General features: G+C 43.6%; 1 protein-coding gene across 7 annotated transcripts in view; it reads right to left on the reverse strand.

Annotated features, from left to right (window-relative positions):
- Window positions 1-583: 583 nt before the first annotated feature.
- Window positions 584-16,456, reverse strand: part of CALCOCO2 (calcium binding and coiled-coil domain 2) — a 33,782-nt gene continuing 17,909 nt past the window's right edge. For 2 of the 7 annotated variants that reach the window (XM_055387704.2, XM_055387705.2), the window contains exons 5-14: window positions 16,004-16,129; window positions 14,207-14,295; window positions 13,756-13,825; window positions 12,745-12,867; window positions 12,361-12,447; window positions 10,373-10,537; window positions 9,185-9,280; window positions 4,954-5,089; window positions 3,134-3,162; window positions 692-2,600 (exon numbers count right to left, since the gene is read on the reverse strand). In XM_055387704.2, the coding sequence (XP_055243679.1) occupies window positions 2,433-2,600; window positions 3,134-3,162; window positions 4,954-5,089; window positions 9,185-9,280; window positions 10,373-10,537; window positions 12,361-12,447; window positions 12,745-12,867; window positions 13,756-13,825; window positions 14,207-14,295; window positions 16,004-16,129 (1,089 nt within the window). In that variant the 3' untranslated portion in view covers window positions 692-2,432. Of the gene's footprint in view, window positions 2,601-3,133; window positions 3,163-4,953; window positions 5,090-9,184; window positions 9,281-9,929; window positions 10,102-10,278; window positions 10,538-12,360; window positions 12,448-12,744; window positions 12,868-13,755; window positions 13,826-14,206; window positions 14,296-16,003; window positions 16,130-16,456 lie in introns of those variants that run through there. The other 5 variants (XM_055387707.2, XM_055387706.2, XM_055387703.1 and 2 more) reach the window with 4 other exon arrangements.

Raw genomic sequence — 16,456 nt, forward strand, 5'->3', positions numbered from 1 at the left:
GACCATCCTGGCTAACGCGGTGAAACCCCGTCTCTACTAAAAGTACAAAAAATTAGCCGGGAGCGGTGGCGGGCGCTTGTAGTCCCAGCTACTCGGGAGGCTGAGGCAGGACAATGGTGTGAACTCGGGAGGCGGAGCTTGCAGTGAGCGCCTACTGCACTCTAGCCTGGGTGACAGAGTGAAACTCTGTCTCAAAAAAAAGAACTATTGTTTACTACTAGTGGCTGCCTAGAGCATAATTTCCCCCTTCAAAGCCTTGGTAAGAGCAGCTGGGGATAATGAACAGTGGTTAAAGATGCTTTGTTTTACACCCAGCAAAAAGGGTCATTAACACCTCAACTGTTTTTTTACCAAGCCCTGTGGAAGGGCTCCTGCTGCTGTTGACAATCATGGTAACCCTCGGGGTAGCGGGGGCAAAGGGGTGGGTAATTCACCAGAAAATGGTATTCACTGATTTGGATTATGTGCACCACTGTTCCTCTCCATTCATGTGCTTAATTAAGAGCTGACTAGTACAAAATAAATGAAACTGCAATTCTTCACTGGATCTGGGGAGCAACAGAAATTCTGTAGGGAGGGTATGTGCCAGAAAAACTCCTTTATTACCATCTCCCTATTACATTTCTATTCTAGGGTTAGTGTTAATCTCAGGTCTTATTCTTAAGACAGCAAAAGGCTTGGAGAAGTAGTGTAAGTTTCATCTTCATTTTATCAAGGATGAAATCAAAGCAAGGAGCTGTGACTAGGACAATACAGTTAGTCTAGGGCATAACTCCCAACCACATTAGGGAAAGCCCAGTAGGAACACAGAGCTATAGTTGGCTCAACCCTTATTCATGACATCGTGTTTCACATCATTCAAAAGTTTTTGTGGAAGTCTCTGTAGTGACCAGCTGATACTGCCTGGGAGTTATTTCCATTTGTTCAGTCCCTGAGGGGATAGAAAATGGAATTATTACTTTCTTATAGTTCAATTAGGCAAATTTGGATAGAGTGCATTGAACTTAGTTCACAAAGGGTGCCAAAATCCACACTGCTCCTTTTAAAAAAAATGCATGGAAAGTTACAGCAAGAAGTCAGGGCCTCGGGCCCGGCACAGTGGCTTACACTTGTAATCCCAGCACTTTGGAGGGCTGAAGTGGACAGATCACGTGAGGCCAGGAGTTCGAGACCAGCCTGGCCAACATAGTGAAACTCTGTCTCTACTAAACACACAAAAATTAGCTGGGCATTGTGGCACACACCTGTAATCCCAGCTACTTGGGAGGCTAAGGCATGAGAATCGCTTGAACCTGGGAGGCAGAGGCTGTAGTGAGCCAACTGTGCCATTGCACGCCAGCCTGGGTGACAGAGCGAGACTGTTTCAAAAAAAAAAAAAAAAGAAAGCCAGGGCCTTGGATTTCACAAACTAATGTTTCATCACCTCCTTCCCCACCTCAAGATAACTGCCAGGACACTCTTTTTTATTTAATACTTAAGACAGGTGAAAAATCATTGGCGGGGTCTGCCCTTCCCATAGTCCTTCTGATCACAATTTTCCCATGAGCTTCAAAATAGAAGACCATAAATTGAAGGTTTATTTTAAATTACCTAAGTCCCTGAAATAGAAGAGTAATTTATTTTTAGTATTAAAGAGATTAACAAGTTGTCTCATTATTCTGATTTACCCATATTCAAAACTCACCTACTCAGAAAACTGCAAACCCATAGTTGCTAACAATCCTATTTAACCATTAAGAAAGGATTTACAACAATAAAAGCTATGTACATAGGAAATATCAGAGAGTAGAAAGTGCTAACCAGAGGTACCCAGAAAAGCTTTCTGTGACTAAAACAATACTTCCTGTCTAAGGTTCAGGAGTAAGATGCTTCTTTGGGGGCTGAGAAATTAACATGACAAACCTTTGGTATCCAAATTGGATTTCTGAGCTCTTTGCCACGGCATTTTTGGCTAGTCTAAAACAATCATTTGGAGAAAGCAACACCAAGGATGAGGAGGAAGGAATTCTCAACCTCGGACCAATCTCTGGCCCCAGGGTTAGGACTGAGAACAAATACACTCAAGGGCTGACTTTGAATGGCAATGGGACAACTTGGAAAACTAATCACTTTGTATCAAGTCAGGCCTGTTTTGAATACCCAGGTTGGCTCCATCCCAGAGCCCTTGTACTGAGACCCTCAGAAGAATGACAGGTGAGAGGATGATACAGCTAGAGTTATGCGACTTAAAGGTAGCAACCCACAAGGATGGCAGCAGAAGCCCTTAACAGTGACCTTCAGATCAGTGACATAACTCCACTGTTAGTGGCAGCAGGGCTGAGTAAATCCCTAGTAATTTCAGGTTAGGCAGGATCTTGACTCATATAACTCATGGTAGAAGCTATAGGTTCTATTCTATAAAATCTTTGTATACATCCAAGAGGTTGGGACACTCAGAGAGAGTGGCAGAACACGTGGTCTTCAAAGATCTGCTTCTCTGTAGCTGGGAAGATCTTGTCACAAATTGGACAATTCAAACAAAGGGGCTGCATCTGCTGTTGCTCCAAGGTGTGATCACAAATATCATCTGCTTTGCAGATAGGGCATTTCTTGATGGAGAGCTGGGAGGAAGAGCAAAGAGGTCAGTACAAATGTAAGCTATATGTGGCACAGATGTGGCCATCCTGTCTTCCACCGTATCCTCAGTGCCTAGCATAATGACTGGCACAAGGTTAGGCACTCAAGAAATAGTGAATGAATGAAGAGAATGTACATTTGAAGATGCTTACCAGGCTTCGTCTAACCCCAGAATTGAAAGGGCCTAATATTGCTGAAATAGCCAACATAGCTTCTAGCCTTGAAGGGGCACTGGACAGAACTTGTTTGGCTAGCTGCCTGGTTCAGATCTCCTCCCTACTTATGCTACCAAACAATTCAAAGGTATAGATCCTAAGCAAAATGCTGATGGATGAACTGTGCTTTCATCTCCCTTCCACAACAGGCTGGCTCAGCCTTGGGCCCAAAACAAACTGATCCAGCTGACTTCTGGAGTTATCAAAATGAACCTGTCTCCCTATGGTTCTCCCATGAACTGGAGCAGGAAGGGAAATTTTCAAGTGCTTTGTGGGAATATTCTCATGAATCAAATACTTACCGGGCTGGGGGAAGAACTTTCTTGGATACCTGAAAAGAATAAAAAAGATCTCATTCAATGAGAAAATACCATCCCTAGCTTCTCCAACTATGTTCTGGCAGATATTTCCTGTAACTTTCATTGTTCCCTTTCTCCTCAATGCCTCTGATTCTTTCTCTCTCATATGTATACCGTTACTTCTGATAGAGGGGATCTAGGTCAATGACAAGGTGAAAAGAAAACATAAATAATGAAATCGTATTTTTTTTTTTTGAGACAGAGTCTCGCTCTGTCGCCTAGGCTGGAGTGCACTAGTGTGATCTCGGCTCACTGCAGCCTCTGTCTCCTGGGTTCAAGCAATTCTCCTGCCTCAGCCTCCTGAGTAGCTGGGATTACAGGTGCCTACCACCATGCCTGGCTAATTTTTGGTAGTTTTAGTAGAGACAGGGTTTCTCCATGTTGGCCAGGCTGGTCTCAAACTCCTGACCTCAAGTGATCCGCCTGCCTCGGCCTCTCAAAGTGCTGGGATTACAGGAGTGAGCCACGACACCCAGCCTGAAATTGTATTTTCATTATTTCAAAATAAAATTACAAATGAAAATTGTATTTTCATTTCACACACACACACACAGGATTTATTTATATATATATATACATATATATATGTTACACAGTCAGAAAAAACAACAAAGCTATTTTCAGAGTGGGGAAAATGAGATTTTAATAAAAACAGTAACAACTTAATGACTATCTGAGAATAGGTTTTAAGACTGTATCCACAGTCAGGTACGATGGCTCACATATCCCAGCACTTTGGGAGGCTGAGGTGGGTGGACTGCTTAAGCTCAGGAGTTCGAAACCGGCCTGGGCAACATGGCAAAACCCCATCTCTACATAAAATACAAAAATTAGCTGGGTGTGGTGGCTGGCGCCTTAGTCTCTGCTACTTGGTAGGCTGAGGTGAGAGGATCGGGTGAGCCCAGGAGGCGGAGGTTGCACTGAGGTGAGAGGATCGGTTGAGCCCAGGAGACGGAGGTTGCAGTGAGCCAAGTCCACTACTATGCCCAGCTAATTTTTGTATTTTTAGTAGAGACAGGGTTTCACCACGTTAGCCACGCTTGTCTCGAACTCCTGACCTCAGGTGATCTGCCCGCCTCGGCCTCCCACAGTGCTGGGATTACAGGTGTGAGCCACCGCGCACGGCCACAAACTTATTTTAAAGGAAAAATAAACTTGTTGCCTGTTATAAACATCTGGTTGTAACTCTAAAGATAATACTGCTGCTTTAACTGTCCCAAAAAGTAAATGAGATCTCATATTGCTTTTGGAGACAAATGAGAAAAGCTCCCTGTTTGGCAAGGACATGTTACCCCAAGTCCTTTTCACCCCCATTTCCTGTCCTACCATCGAGGAGTCTCTGTGGAGCACGTTTCTGTCATCCTTGGTCAGCCATCAGGGTGGCTGCTGTAACCGCTAGTTCCTGGGCGGCATAACTTGCCTCTCTTGCTACCATTTCAAAACCTTAATTAGCTTCCTCAGCTTTGTATGTGTATATCTTCTACATAAAGACATTTCTCTGATTTACACATTTGGAATATAGCCACGGGACTCAATTTGTGTCTGCTGCCTCTAGGCGAATGATCTGATTTGTGTCTTCTGGATTCAGATTTATTTCTCAATTAACACTTCTCGCCTGGCAGTCTTTCTACTGGGTCCTCAGCTTCTGCCCAGCAAGTCTTAACAATGAGACTGGTCTTAATTAGCACCTCAGAAACAAAAATTTAGTAGGGGAAAGGGATGCAGGCAGGGTCCTTCCAGTTGGAATGGGAAAGTTGTCTTACCAGAATATGGGTTTCCATAGGCAAGTCCTGGATTTTGTCCTGCGCCTCCTTCATCTGAAGTAGGTACTTGATACGGCAAAGAATTAAAATCCAGACCCATGTAACTGAGCAATCTGCTGTTCTCCCTCTTCAGAAGCTAAGGATAGAGGATTTATAGACATGTTGAAAGACAATACCAAGAATGGCCACCAGGAACTGGCTAGGAGATGCCCCTCCCAGGTAGCTCTCAATTAGCAATGTGGCACTGGAGAAACTCAATAATTGATAATCCATAATTCTTCAGAAGAGAAGGCAGCAGTTTCAATATTCCAAAGATCTAAGTTCTTTATACCTGAATTTATTTATTTATTTATTTTGAGTCAGAGTCTTGCTCTGTCACCCAGGCCAGAGTGCAGTGGCACCATCTCGGCTCACTGCAACCTCCGTCTCCCAGGTTCAAGTGATTCTTGTGCCTCAGCCTCCCAAGTAGCTGGGATTACAGGCACCCACTACCACGCCTAGCTAATTTCTGTATTTTTAGTAGAGACGGGTTTCACCATGTTGGCCGGGCTGGTCTCGAACTCCTGACCTCAAGTGATCCGCCCGCCTTGGCCTCCCAAAGTGTTGAGATTACAGGTGTGAGCCACTGTGCCCAGCCTATACCTGAATTTAAATATATTTACTACATTTTGTTTATATTAATACAAAAAAGAATTTTAAATCTCTAAATACATGCCAACTAAAGGGAGGAACAAATATGTAGATATATGAAAGTGGCAGGAGCTATATTAACACTGCAACTATTCTGATAGGTATATTAATGTTGAAACTATTGTATATTATTATTGTTGTTGTTAAATTTGTTTTTTTTAGAGACAGGGTCTTGCTTGGTCACCCAGGCTGGAGTGTGGGGTGAGATCATAGCTTACTGCAGCCTTGAACTCATGGGCTCAAGCAACCCTCCCACCTCAGCCTCCTTAGTAGCTGGGACTACAGGCACACGACACCATGCCTGGCTGATTTTTAAATTTTTTGTAGAGATGAAAGGCTCTTGCTTTGTTGCCCAGGCTGGTTTCAAACTCCTGGCTTCAAGTGACCTTCCTGCCTTGGCCTCCCAGTGTTGTATATTATTGAGAGCAGAATATTTTTTCAGTTTCTTTCCTAGTATAATTTCTTACACAATGCAAATATTCACCTAAAATAATTTTTCCTTCTTCATGTCTTATCCCATTCAAATGGATATATCAACACAGAGAATGAGTAAGAAGGCAGGGTGGGAGGGAGGTAATGAAAAAGAGAAAAAAATTACTAAAAGTGGCACAGACAGCATTTCAAGTTCTTAGGAAAAAGAAAATAAGCAAAATTCCCTTATCATCTTAAGAGGGCTTTACTACAGTTTTTTTTTTTTTTTTTTTTTGAGACAGAGTCTTGCTCTGTCGCCCAGGCTGGAGTGTAGTGGTGTGATCTCAGCTCACTGCAACCTTCCACTTCCCAGGTTCAAGCTATTCTCCCGCCTCAGCCTCCTGAGTAGCTGGGATTACAGGTGTGCACCACCACACCTGGCTACTTTTTGTATTTTTAGTAGAGATGAGGTTTCACCAGGCTGGTCTTGAACTCCTGACCTCGTGATCCACCCGCCTCGGCCTCCCAAAGTGCTGGGATTACAGGCGTGAGCCACAGCGCCCGGCCTACAGTTCTTAACAAAGCTTCCAAATACCAAATCTTTCCCTTTGTTTTGCAAACTGTGTGTGCACCTGCCCCCACCACAATCAAACTAACTCAGGAAAACAGGGATTTCAAACTCAAGGTATAAATTAAGAGAATGGGAATAGGCCGGACACAGTGGCTTATGCCTGTAATCCCATCACTTTGGGAGGCTGAGGTGGGCGGATCGCTTGAGCCCAGGAGTTCAAGACCAGCTTGGGCAACATGGTGAAACCCCCTCTCTACTAAAAACACAAAAATTAGCTGGGTGTGGTGGTGCGCACCTGCAATCCTAGCTACTCAGGAGGCTGAAGCACAAGAATCACTTCAATCTGGGAGCTGGAGGTTGCAGTGAGCCAAGATGGTGCCACTGCACTCCAGCCTGGATAACAGAGCAAGACTCTAAAAAACAAACAAACAAACAAAACAAAAACAAAACAAAACAAAAAAGAGAGAATGGGAATAACAAGACTAGAAAGAGAACCCAAAAAGCCTTCTGCAATTATGAAACACATTGGCATAAATGATATAATCAAAAGTAGAAATTGAGGGAGAATTAATGTTTTAGTAGGTATGAAGTTTCAATGTTGCAAGATGGAAAAGTTCTGGAGATCTGTTGCATAGCACTGTGATGCACTTAACTCTACTGAACTGTATACTTTTACATTATTAAGATGGTAAATTTTATTTTTTTCTATCCATTCCATTCCATTCCATTCCATTCCATTCCATTCCATTCCATTCCATTCCATTCCATTCCATTTTAGAGACGTAGTCTTGCTCTGTCACCCAGGCTAAAGTGCAGTGGCACGATCTTGGCTCACTGCAAGCTCCACCTCCTGGGTTCACGCCATTTTCCTGCCTCAGCCTCCCGAGTAGCTGAGACTACAGGCGCCTGCCACCAAGCCCGCTAATTTTTTTTTTTTTTGTATTTTTAGTAGAGATGGGGTTTCACCGTGTTAGCCAGGATGGTCTCGATCTCCTGACCTTGTGATCCGCCTGCCTTGGCCTCCCAAAGTGCTAGGATTACAGGCGTGAGCCACCGCGCCCGGCCAAATTTTATGGGTTTTAACCGCAATTTTAAAAAGAAAAAAATAGTAAAAATGATCACTAGGAGGCATAGGCCAGAAGGATTATAGAGGGTAAAGATCAGGAGGCGGAGGTTGTAGTGAGTCACGATCATGCCACTGCACTCCAGGCTGGGCAACAGAGTGAGACTCCGTCTCAAAAAAAAAAAAAAAAAAAAAAAAGGGCCGGGTGCAGTGGCTCACGCCTGTAATCCCAGCACTTTGGGAGGCCAAGGCGGGTGGATCACCTCAGGTCAGGAGTTCGAGACCAGCCTGACCAACATGGAGAAACCCCGTCTCTACTAAAAATACAAAACTAGCCAGGTGTGGTGGCAATTGCCTGTTAATTCCAGCTACTCAGGAGGCTGAGGCAGGAGAATCGCTTGAACCCGGAAGGTGGAGGTTGCGGTGAGCTGAGATCGTGCCATCGCACTCCAGCCTAGGCAAGAAGAGTGAAACTCCGTCTCAAAAAAAAAAAAAAAAAGGGTAAAGATGAAGAACTGATGGAAGTATAGATACAGGAGTAGCAGCCAGAATGCATGGACACCTATTATTTGATGCTGAGCAAGAACATGAGAATGGGCCGGGCATGGTGGGTCATGTCTGTAATCCCAGCACTTTGGGAGGCCGAGGCAGGAGGACTGCTTGAGCCCAGGAGTTTGAGAGCAGCTTGGGCAACACAGCAAGACCTTGTCTCTACTAAAAATAAAAAAAAAATTAGCCGGGCATGGTGGCATATGCCTATAGTCCCAGCTACTTGGGAGGCTGTGGCAGGACGATCACTTGAGCCCAGGAGATCAAGGCTGCAGTGAGCCAAGCTTGTGCCACTGCACTCCAAGCCTGGGTGACAGAGTGAGACCTTGTCTCAAAAACAACAACAACAACAAAAGAAAAAAAAAAAAGAAAAGAAAGAACATGAGAATGACCTTGACTTCAAGTACAACCACTTTATTTTTTGCCATATCATCTTCAATCAATAATAAATGTTGGTTGGATGAATGAATGAAGCAATGAATGAATGAATGAATGCACAGCATTTATTAGGGGCCTACCATGGGTCCAGCACTGGTATAGACCACCACTTCTGCTCCTGGTTTGGCAGCAGAGAAAAAGGAAAAAGTTGTGCTGAAGAAAAGGAGTTCCCCACTAGCATAAAGTTATGTAGGACGTTATTCCCCTATCCCCCAAGGTAACACATATTAGCTGTGAAGTTAAAAGCAAAAATAAGTTAGGTCTTCATCAGTGTGGCTTCTTTCAAGGTGACTATTGCCATGCCAAACAAATCTCAGTTGTAGAATAAAGACAGGGTTTTGTGGTAGATTAGGAAATTAGATTAAATTTACTCTTTGTTTAGGAACAACTGTTTCACCCACTGTCCCAGAAAGGGCCCTTAACTTTTTATTTTTATCACTACATCTCTGGGCCACCCTGCTCCTTCCCCTTAAAACCTTGGGGTTTTCTACCCTCTTTCACACACTTACATCATTTTCTCCTTCCAATCTCTCTTTCTCTCTCTGCAGAGCATTACATATAATTTTGTTCTCACTCAGTCTTTTTGACAGGTCAAAGTTTTCATCCTGTCAACAATAAAAAAAATTAGGATTAGGATCACATATTGCAGTCTGGGTACAAGGTGGGAAATTGTAGAGAATCTGGCATTGCAAAGCGGGGAGACTGAGATGGAGGAGAACGCAACTGGGAGGAAGAAATGGTACTATGGGCAGGGTGCTAAATTAAAGCGACTTAAAAAGACACCTGAAGGCCTGAGCTGGCATCAAGATGCCAATTTTTTGTTGTTGTTGTTGTTTAGCTGAGGGTATAAGTGACCAAGGAGGGAAAAAGCAACCTTGGGGAAAATCTCAAGACTGACTTATCAGAATTAGGGATAAATGAAACCTTGTTGAATCCCACCCAACCATGAAAACAATAATCTTTGTTTTGAATAAATGTCTCACTCAGTGAAGCCTGAAGCACTTAGGTTTGGGTTGGTGGGATCCCTTCCTACAGTGTGAGAATAGGTATCTGGGCTCAAGTTACATGAAGGAAGAGGGAACACAGGAAGGCATTTGTCCAAGGATACAAGGAGCTCAGACTGGGGCCATAAGCATCCCAGTGTGATGGGTTGACCTAACTGGTTTCATGCTTCAGAGCTTCCCATCTTCTACCTGCATACATACACATGTGCATACCTCACAAACACACTTAAGCTAAGCCTACTAGTTGTGGTTTTTCATTCAAGATTTTTTATTTGAATGCTGGTGCCCAAACTGCTGTGCATGTCTAGCCGACCCTGAGGTAGTAATGCCAGAGGGGGCTACCCAGTGACAGTGCTGACTGCAGGCTCCTTGCTTCCCATCCCTGTTGGCTCCTGCTGGCTCTTCTAGTCCTGCTTCACTTCCTCAAAAGGCAGAAATAAGAAAGGGCTCTCTCAGTCTGCACAGAAACCTGCTTGATAGTTACAAAAACCTTCCCTGAGACCTGTGGCTAAGTTGGGGCCAGTATTTCCAGGGACCCCCATGCCAGTTTCTGGCCATACACTACATCCCTCTTTTTAGTGCAAAGATAACTTCCTCACCTTAACAAGGGTGTACCATCTTCTGGACTTGGTCTAAGAACCACTAACCTTTGCACCTCTTGCTTTCCTGGGCCCCCTTATCTCTGTCACCTACCAGTGCAGCCGCCCCGAGTTGGCTGATCTGTTTGTGAAGTCGTTGACACTCTTTGTACTTCTCTAAGAAATAGGCTTTCCTGGCCTCTACCTTTGCCTTAAGGCGTTCCACCTCTTGTGCTAACTGCTCCTCCACAGTTAGTGCCGCTTTCTTGTTCCTAGGCTCCTGAAGCATAAGATACACAGTACTCATATTTAGCGGCCTTTTAGGATGCATGAGGAATTAGGATTGCTATCAGCCAGGTGGGGAGCCCCTAGGTCTTGAAAAATATTCCATGAAAACTAAGAAAATTGGCTGGGTGCAGTGGCTCACACCTGTAATCCCAGCACTTTGGGAGGCCGAGGTGGGTGGATCACCAGAGGTCAGGAGTTCGAGACCAGCCTGGCCAACATGGCAAAACCCCGTCTCTACTAAAAATACAAAAATTAGCTGGGCATCGTGGCGGGCGCCTGTAATCCCAGCTACTCAGGAGGCTGAGGCAGGAGAATAGCTTGAACCCGGGAGGTGGAGGTTGCAGTGAGCTGAGATCAGGTCAGCGCACTCCAACCTGGGTGACAGAGCAAGACTGTCTCAAAAAAAAAAAAAAAATATATATATATATATATATATAAATATAAATAAAAGAAAACCAAGGAAATCCATACCTATCACAAAGAGGTTCAAACCTTTTCTTTTTTTTTTTTTTGAGACGGAGTCTCGCTCTGTCGCCCCAGCTGGAGTGCAATGGCACGATCTCAGCTCACTGCACCCTCCACCTCCCAGGTTCAAGCGATTCTCCTGCCTCAGCCTCCTGAGAAGCTGGGATTACAGGCGCCCACCACCATGCCCGGCTAATTTTTGTATTTTTCGTAGAGACGGGGTTTCGCCATTTTGGTCAGGCTGGTCTCGAACTCCTGACCTCAGGTGATCCACCTGCCTCCGCCTCCCAAAGTGCTGGGATTACAGGCGTGAGCCACCGCACCCAGCCGGGACTATAGATCATTTAAAACAGTAGTTTATTTGCTACATCAGAGGTCACAAACTGGAATGTGCCTATAGAGAGCAGGCGAGAAATGTAATCAAACGAAGGAATTGAATGCAATAAAACAGTGCAGACTGCAGCTAGATGGAGAATCTATAGGGACAGCAGCTACTCAGCTCTAGCTATTGCTGCTGCACAGGAATGTGGGCTCAATGTTGCTAGGTCCTTTCATTTCCCAAAGGAAGTTGGAAATACAAATTTTTATGGGAAATATTCCTATTTTTAAATGTTGGTAACTACTTTCTAAAACATTTCTGTGGTCTGACCTCGACCTATGATCTGCTGATTTGCAAACTTTGTTCTACTCTTTCCTATATCATGCTAAAGCATACAGTATCTTAGATACAGTAGGTACTCAATGGTTGACTGGATGATGCATATATGATGTGAATTATAATCCGATGACTGGATATCCCTCAGACATCAGGATTTCTCATGTCCTTGGATCAACTAAGTAAACGGGGCTTCCAGGCACCTGTCAACACCATGGGGACTCTTTTTCAACAATGTATTACAGGAAATTATTAGTCAATTAGCCTTTCATTCCTACATAATTGATAATGATGATAATTGCTAATATATTAATTACAACAAGATTTGCTTTGGGTGGTATATTTTCCTGTCATAGAGCCCTTTATAACCATTCATTTGTCTGTCCCTATTGTAACTCTGTAAGAAGAGGGTAGGGGTTATTCTGTGTGAGCCCTAGTCCAAGGATCTAGTTAACTACATCTTGTCATGAAGTTTAACTTGCAATATTCCTTTATTACTTATCACATATTAGAAATGCCCACTTCTAAACATTTTATAAATGGCAGATTCTCTGTCCTTTTGGCTAGAAAGCAAAACATCTAGAGGTGAACACTCTCTTATTTATCCTGTCCATCAACCGGAAAATAGGCCCATATCCTTTTCTTCTATATCCCTATAGGCTCCCTCCCACATAACCATCCAAAGACAGACATGCCATTAATTCCTGTTGTTTCTTCATTGCAGTAGTTTCATTCTGCTTCATTTGCTCCACTGTCTGCTCGAGCTTCTTCTGGTCCTTCCTCTGCACAAAAAGAGATTTCAGTACCATTGCTGGGAAAACACACACATGCACACACACACCATGGAAGGGCCTGCTAAGCTAATGAGCAAGCAGGATGCATAGGGAGAGGCAAGTCTTCTCTTGTCAGTTTCTGAAGAAAGCCGTGAGCTATCTCATTTCAGATAGCTTCCTCTGAGCCCTTTCCTAAAGCCAGTGACATCCAGGTATATTAAAGAACATTAAAATGTTCTTTATACAAAGAACAACGTATATTTTCTTGCAAATGCCTAAAAGTGTTGTTTTCTCTCATGACTCTACCTGTTCAGTTAAACTGAGAAAGAGGTGGTCATTTTCCTTTTTCAGCTGCTCTAACTGCTCTGTCTTATCTTGATCTCCCTGAACAAGCTTCTCCATTTCTTTCTCTTGAGTTGACAGCTGGGCCTAAAACAAAAATAGTGAACATAACCAAGATATAAAAGAAGGAAAACAAAACAGGAACAATGCTTTTTAATGTACAATAACAAAGAGATGTGTTTCCCTAGCAACTCCCAACTGCCAACTGAGTAAAATTAGACAAATCACTCTTTAAAGCACCTCTTTAAGGCATAGCTTCCTAAAAATGAGAGCAGTTCTGCTATCTGCTCTATATTCCAGACTTTTGAGTATGATTTTGCTTGAAAAGATTAAAGTTTGATTATTGATATAGATGACTGTCATCTATATTAAGAGCTCATGGTAAACTACCTTAGTAATACATGAACAAATCACTAAGTTCCTTGTGAATCATGATTTTTTTTTTTTTTCTCTTGAGACAGAGTCTTGCTCTGTCACCCAGGCTGGAGTGCAGTGGTGCAATCTCTACTCACTGCAACCTTTGCCTCCGGGGCTCAAGTGATTCTTCTGCCTCAGCCTCCCGAGTAGCTGGAACTACACGTGCGCCTGTAAATTAGCACGCCCAGCTAATTTTTGTATTTTTAGTAGAGACGGGGTTTTGCCATATTGGCCAGGCTGATCTCGAACTCCTGACCTCAGGTGATCCACCTGCCTTGGCCTCCCAAAGTGCTGGGATTACAGACATGAGCCACTGCGCCCGGCTGTGAATCATGATTTTTTTTTTTTTTTTTTTTTTATAAAAAGCAGGGGCATGGGTAGGGTGGAGGCTTACCTGGTCCAAGAATGGAAAATACATAACCTGAAACTTTAGTGTGATACTTTGAAAAGTATGCCGTTAGGCACTCACTGCAATGAAATACATCCTTCTAGGCCACCAAATTGGAGCAGTGGTAAGGCTAAGAAAATATCCTTTGACAAACATATGGCATTACCTACCTGAAGCTGATCCACTCTGATTCCCATCTTCTCATTTTCTGAGGACATCTTCTGGTTTTGTTCTTTCAGTCTGTAGAGGTGGAGATAACTATGTGAAAAATTCACTGATTCCAGGTCAGCTACCCCTGGCCTTAAGTGATTTAAGGCTGGCTTGGCCCTAAGGCTGCAGAGTTATTTAAAAATCTACTAGTCTCCACTGCAGTCCTGTTTTGGCTTCCTGACTCCAAAAAACTGCAAGTATTTAATCCCTAAAGTTAATATTTGAAATCAGATCATTTTTCCTGACTATTCTGATACCAATTTTCTAATTCATGATTCAAAGGGTGGAGAATCACATCATCAATGTCATAACAGTGTTTTCTCACAAATTCCAGAAATCTAATCTGACTGTACTTAAGGGTACTGATGGTACAGCAGCTCTTCCCCTCCCAGAATTATGGGACGCACTCACTGAAGCAGCTCTGTCTCCCAATAGTCCTTCTGTTCTTTCACTTTCAGTTCCAACTTCTTATTGATGCTCTGTAGGGTTTCTAGCTCCTCCTATAGATTGAAACAACATCAAAGGGACAGACTAGTTCTATGACTTTTGAATGAGTATCTCAGGCAGGCAACAAATATTTATTGAGCACTTACTATATGTCAGGCATAGCATGACACAGCAGTAAATGAAATACTCAAATAAAAGGAAAATGTTCTTTTTTTTTTTTTTTTAAGACAGTGTCTCACTCTATTGCCCAGGCTGGAGTGCAGTGGCGCAGTCTTGGCTCACTGCAACCTCTGTCGCCCGGGTTCATGCAATTGTCGTGCCTCAGCCTCCCAAAGTGCTGGGATTACAGGCATGAGCCACTGCACCTGGTCACAAAATGCTCTTTTTATATTAAAAATGCATCACCTTAATTTCTCATTCCACTGGAGCTTATAATTTGTTCATTAAACAAATATTTACTCAGAGCCTATTCCACACTAGACACTGTTCTTGCATTGCAGACACAACAGTGGACAAAATAGACAGAACTGCCCTTTTCCTAGAACAGCGCTGTTCAATAAGTGAGAGCTACATATAATTTTAAAATCTTAGGAGGCACATTTTTAAAAAGGTAAAAAAGAAACAGATTAATTTTAATAATACTATGTGTATACATATATATATATTTTTAAATTTTTTTTTTTGAGATAAAGTCTTGCTCTGTTGCTCAGGCTGGAGTGCAGTGGCGTGATCTTGGCTCACTGCAATCTCTGCCTCCCGGGTTCAAGCAATTATCTTGCCTCAGCCTCCTGAGTAGCCGGGATTACAGGCGCATACCACCATGCCTGGCTAATTTTTTTTTGAGACAGAGTCTTGCTCTGTTGCCCAGGCTAGAGTGCAGGGGTGTGATCTTGGCTCACTGCAACCTCTGCCTCCCAGGTTCAAGCAATTCTCCTGCCTCAGCCTCCTGAGTAGCTTGGATTACAGGTGCCTACCACCATGCTTGGCTAATTTTTGTATTTTTAGTAGAGACGGGGTTTCACCATCTTGGCCAGGCTGGTCTCAAACTCCTGACCTTGTGATCCACCTGCCTCGGCCTCCCAAAGTGCTGGGATTACAGGCATGAGCCACCACGCCCGGTCTCCTAGCTAATTTTTGTATTTTTAGTAGAGACGGGGTTTTGTCATATTGGCCAGGCTGGTCTTGACCTCCTGACCTCAGGTGATCCACCCGCCTTGGCCTCCCAAAGTGCTGGTATTACAGGTGTGAGCCACTGCACCTGGCCAAATGATAGTATATTTAACCGAATGTACCTAAAATATCATTTCAACATATGAACAATTAAAAGGAGATATTCAGCCAGGGATGGTGGCTCATGCCTATAATCCCAGCACTTTGGGAGGCTCAGGCGAGTGGACCACCTGAGGCCAGGAGTGCGAGACCAGCCTGGCCAACATGGTAAAACCCTGTCTCTAAAAAATATAAAAATTGGCTGGGTGTGGTGGTGATCACCTGTAATCCCAGCTACTCGGGAGGCTGAGGCAGGAGAATCGCTTGAACCTGGGAGACGGGGGTTGCAGTGAGCCAGGATCGCACCTTGCACTCCAGCCTGGGTGACACAGTGAGACTCCATTTCAAACAAACAAACAAAACTAATGCCTGTTCAAAGATACTGGTATAAGAAGGTGAGATCACAGGCAAAACAGAATATGGTGCTGGATAAGAGGCACCATCCAATTCTGATCTCCACGCTCCAAGGTCACCTATAACCAGCAGCCATACCTGCTTCTTTTGGAGCTCAGCCTGCATGTCTGAGTTCTGCTTCTGGAGGCTGACACAGCTGTCCTTCAGCTCCTGGTTTTCTTTGCAAAGCTCCTTGTTGTGCTGCTCAATCTCTTCCACCTCTCCCTAAAAAAGAACATTCCATGAACTATATTCCAAGTCCCTCTAGCAGAAAATTCCCATAGGTTAGGATGGTGAGGGACTGGCCGATTCCCATTCACTGCAGTGACATCTATGTATCCCAAATGGGGGCTGCTCCTTAATACCTAGGTAAGGGTATAACAGAGGTATGTCTTTATAATTGCAGCAATACCAAGAAAGGCAAGCAAAAATTAAATCCATTAAAATTAAAAGGAACAATGATATAAGAATGTAGCTTCTTCTTGCAGACGCTTAGTATTGTTTGTCTCTCCCAATGGACTTAGCTCCTTGAGGCCAAGGACAGTGTTTTAA

This window comes from Gorilla gorilla, chromosome 4 (assembly GCF_029281585.2).
Source record: "Gorilla gorilla gorilla isolate KB3781 chromosome 4, NHGRI_mGorGor1-v2.1_pri, whole genome shotgun sequence".
In the NCBI taxonomy this organism is placed as follows: Eukaryota; Metazoa; Chordata; class Mammalia; order Primates; family Hominidae; genus Gorilla; species Gorilla gorilla.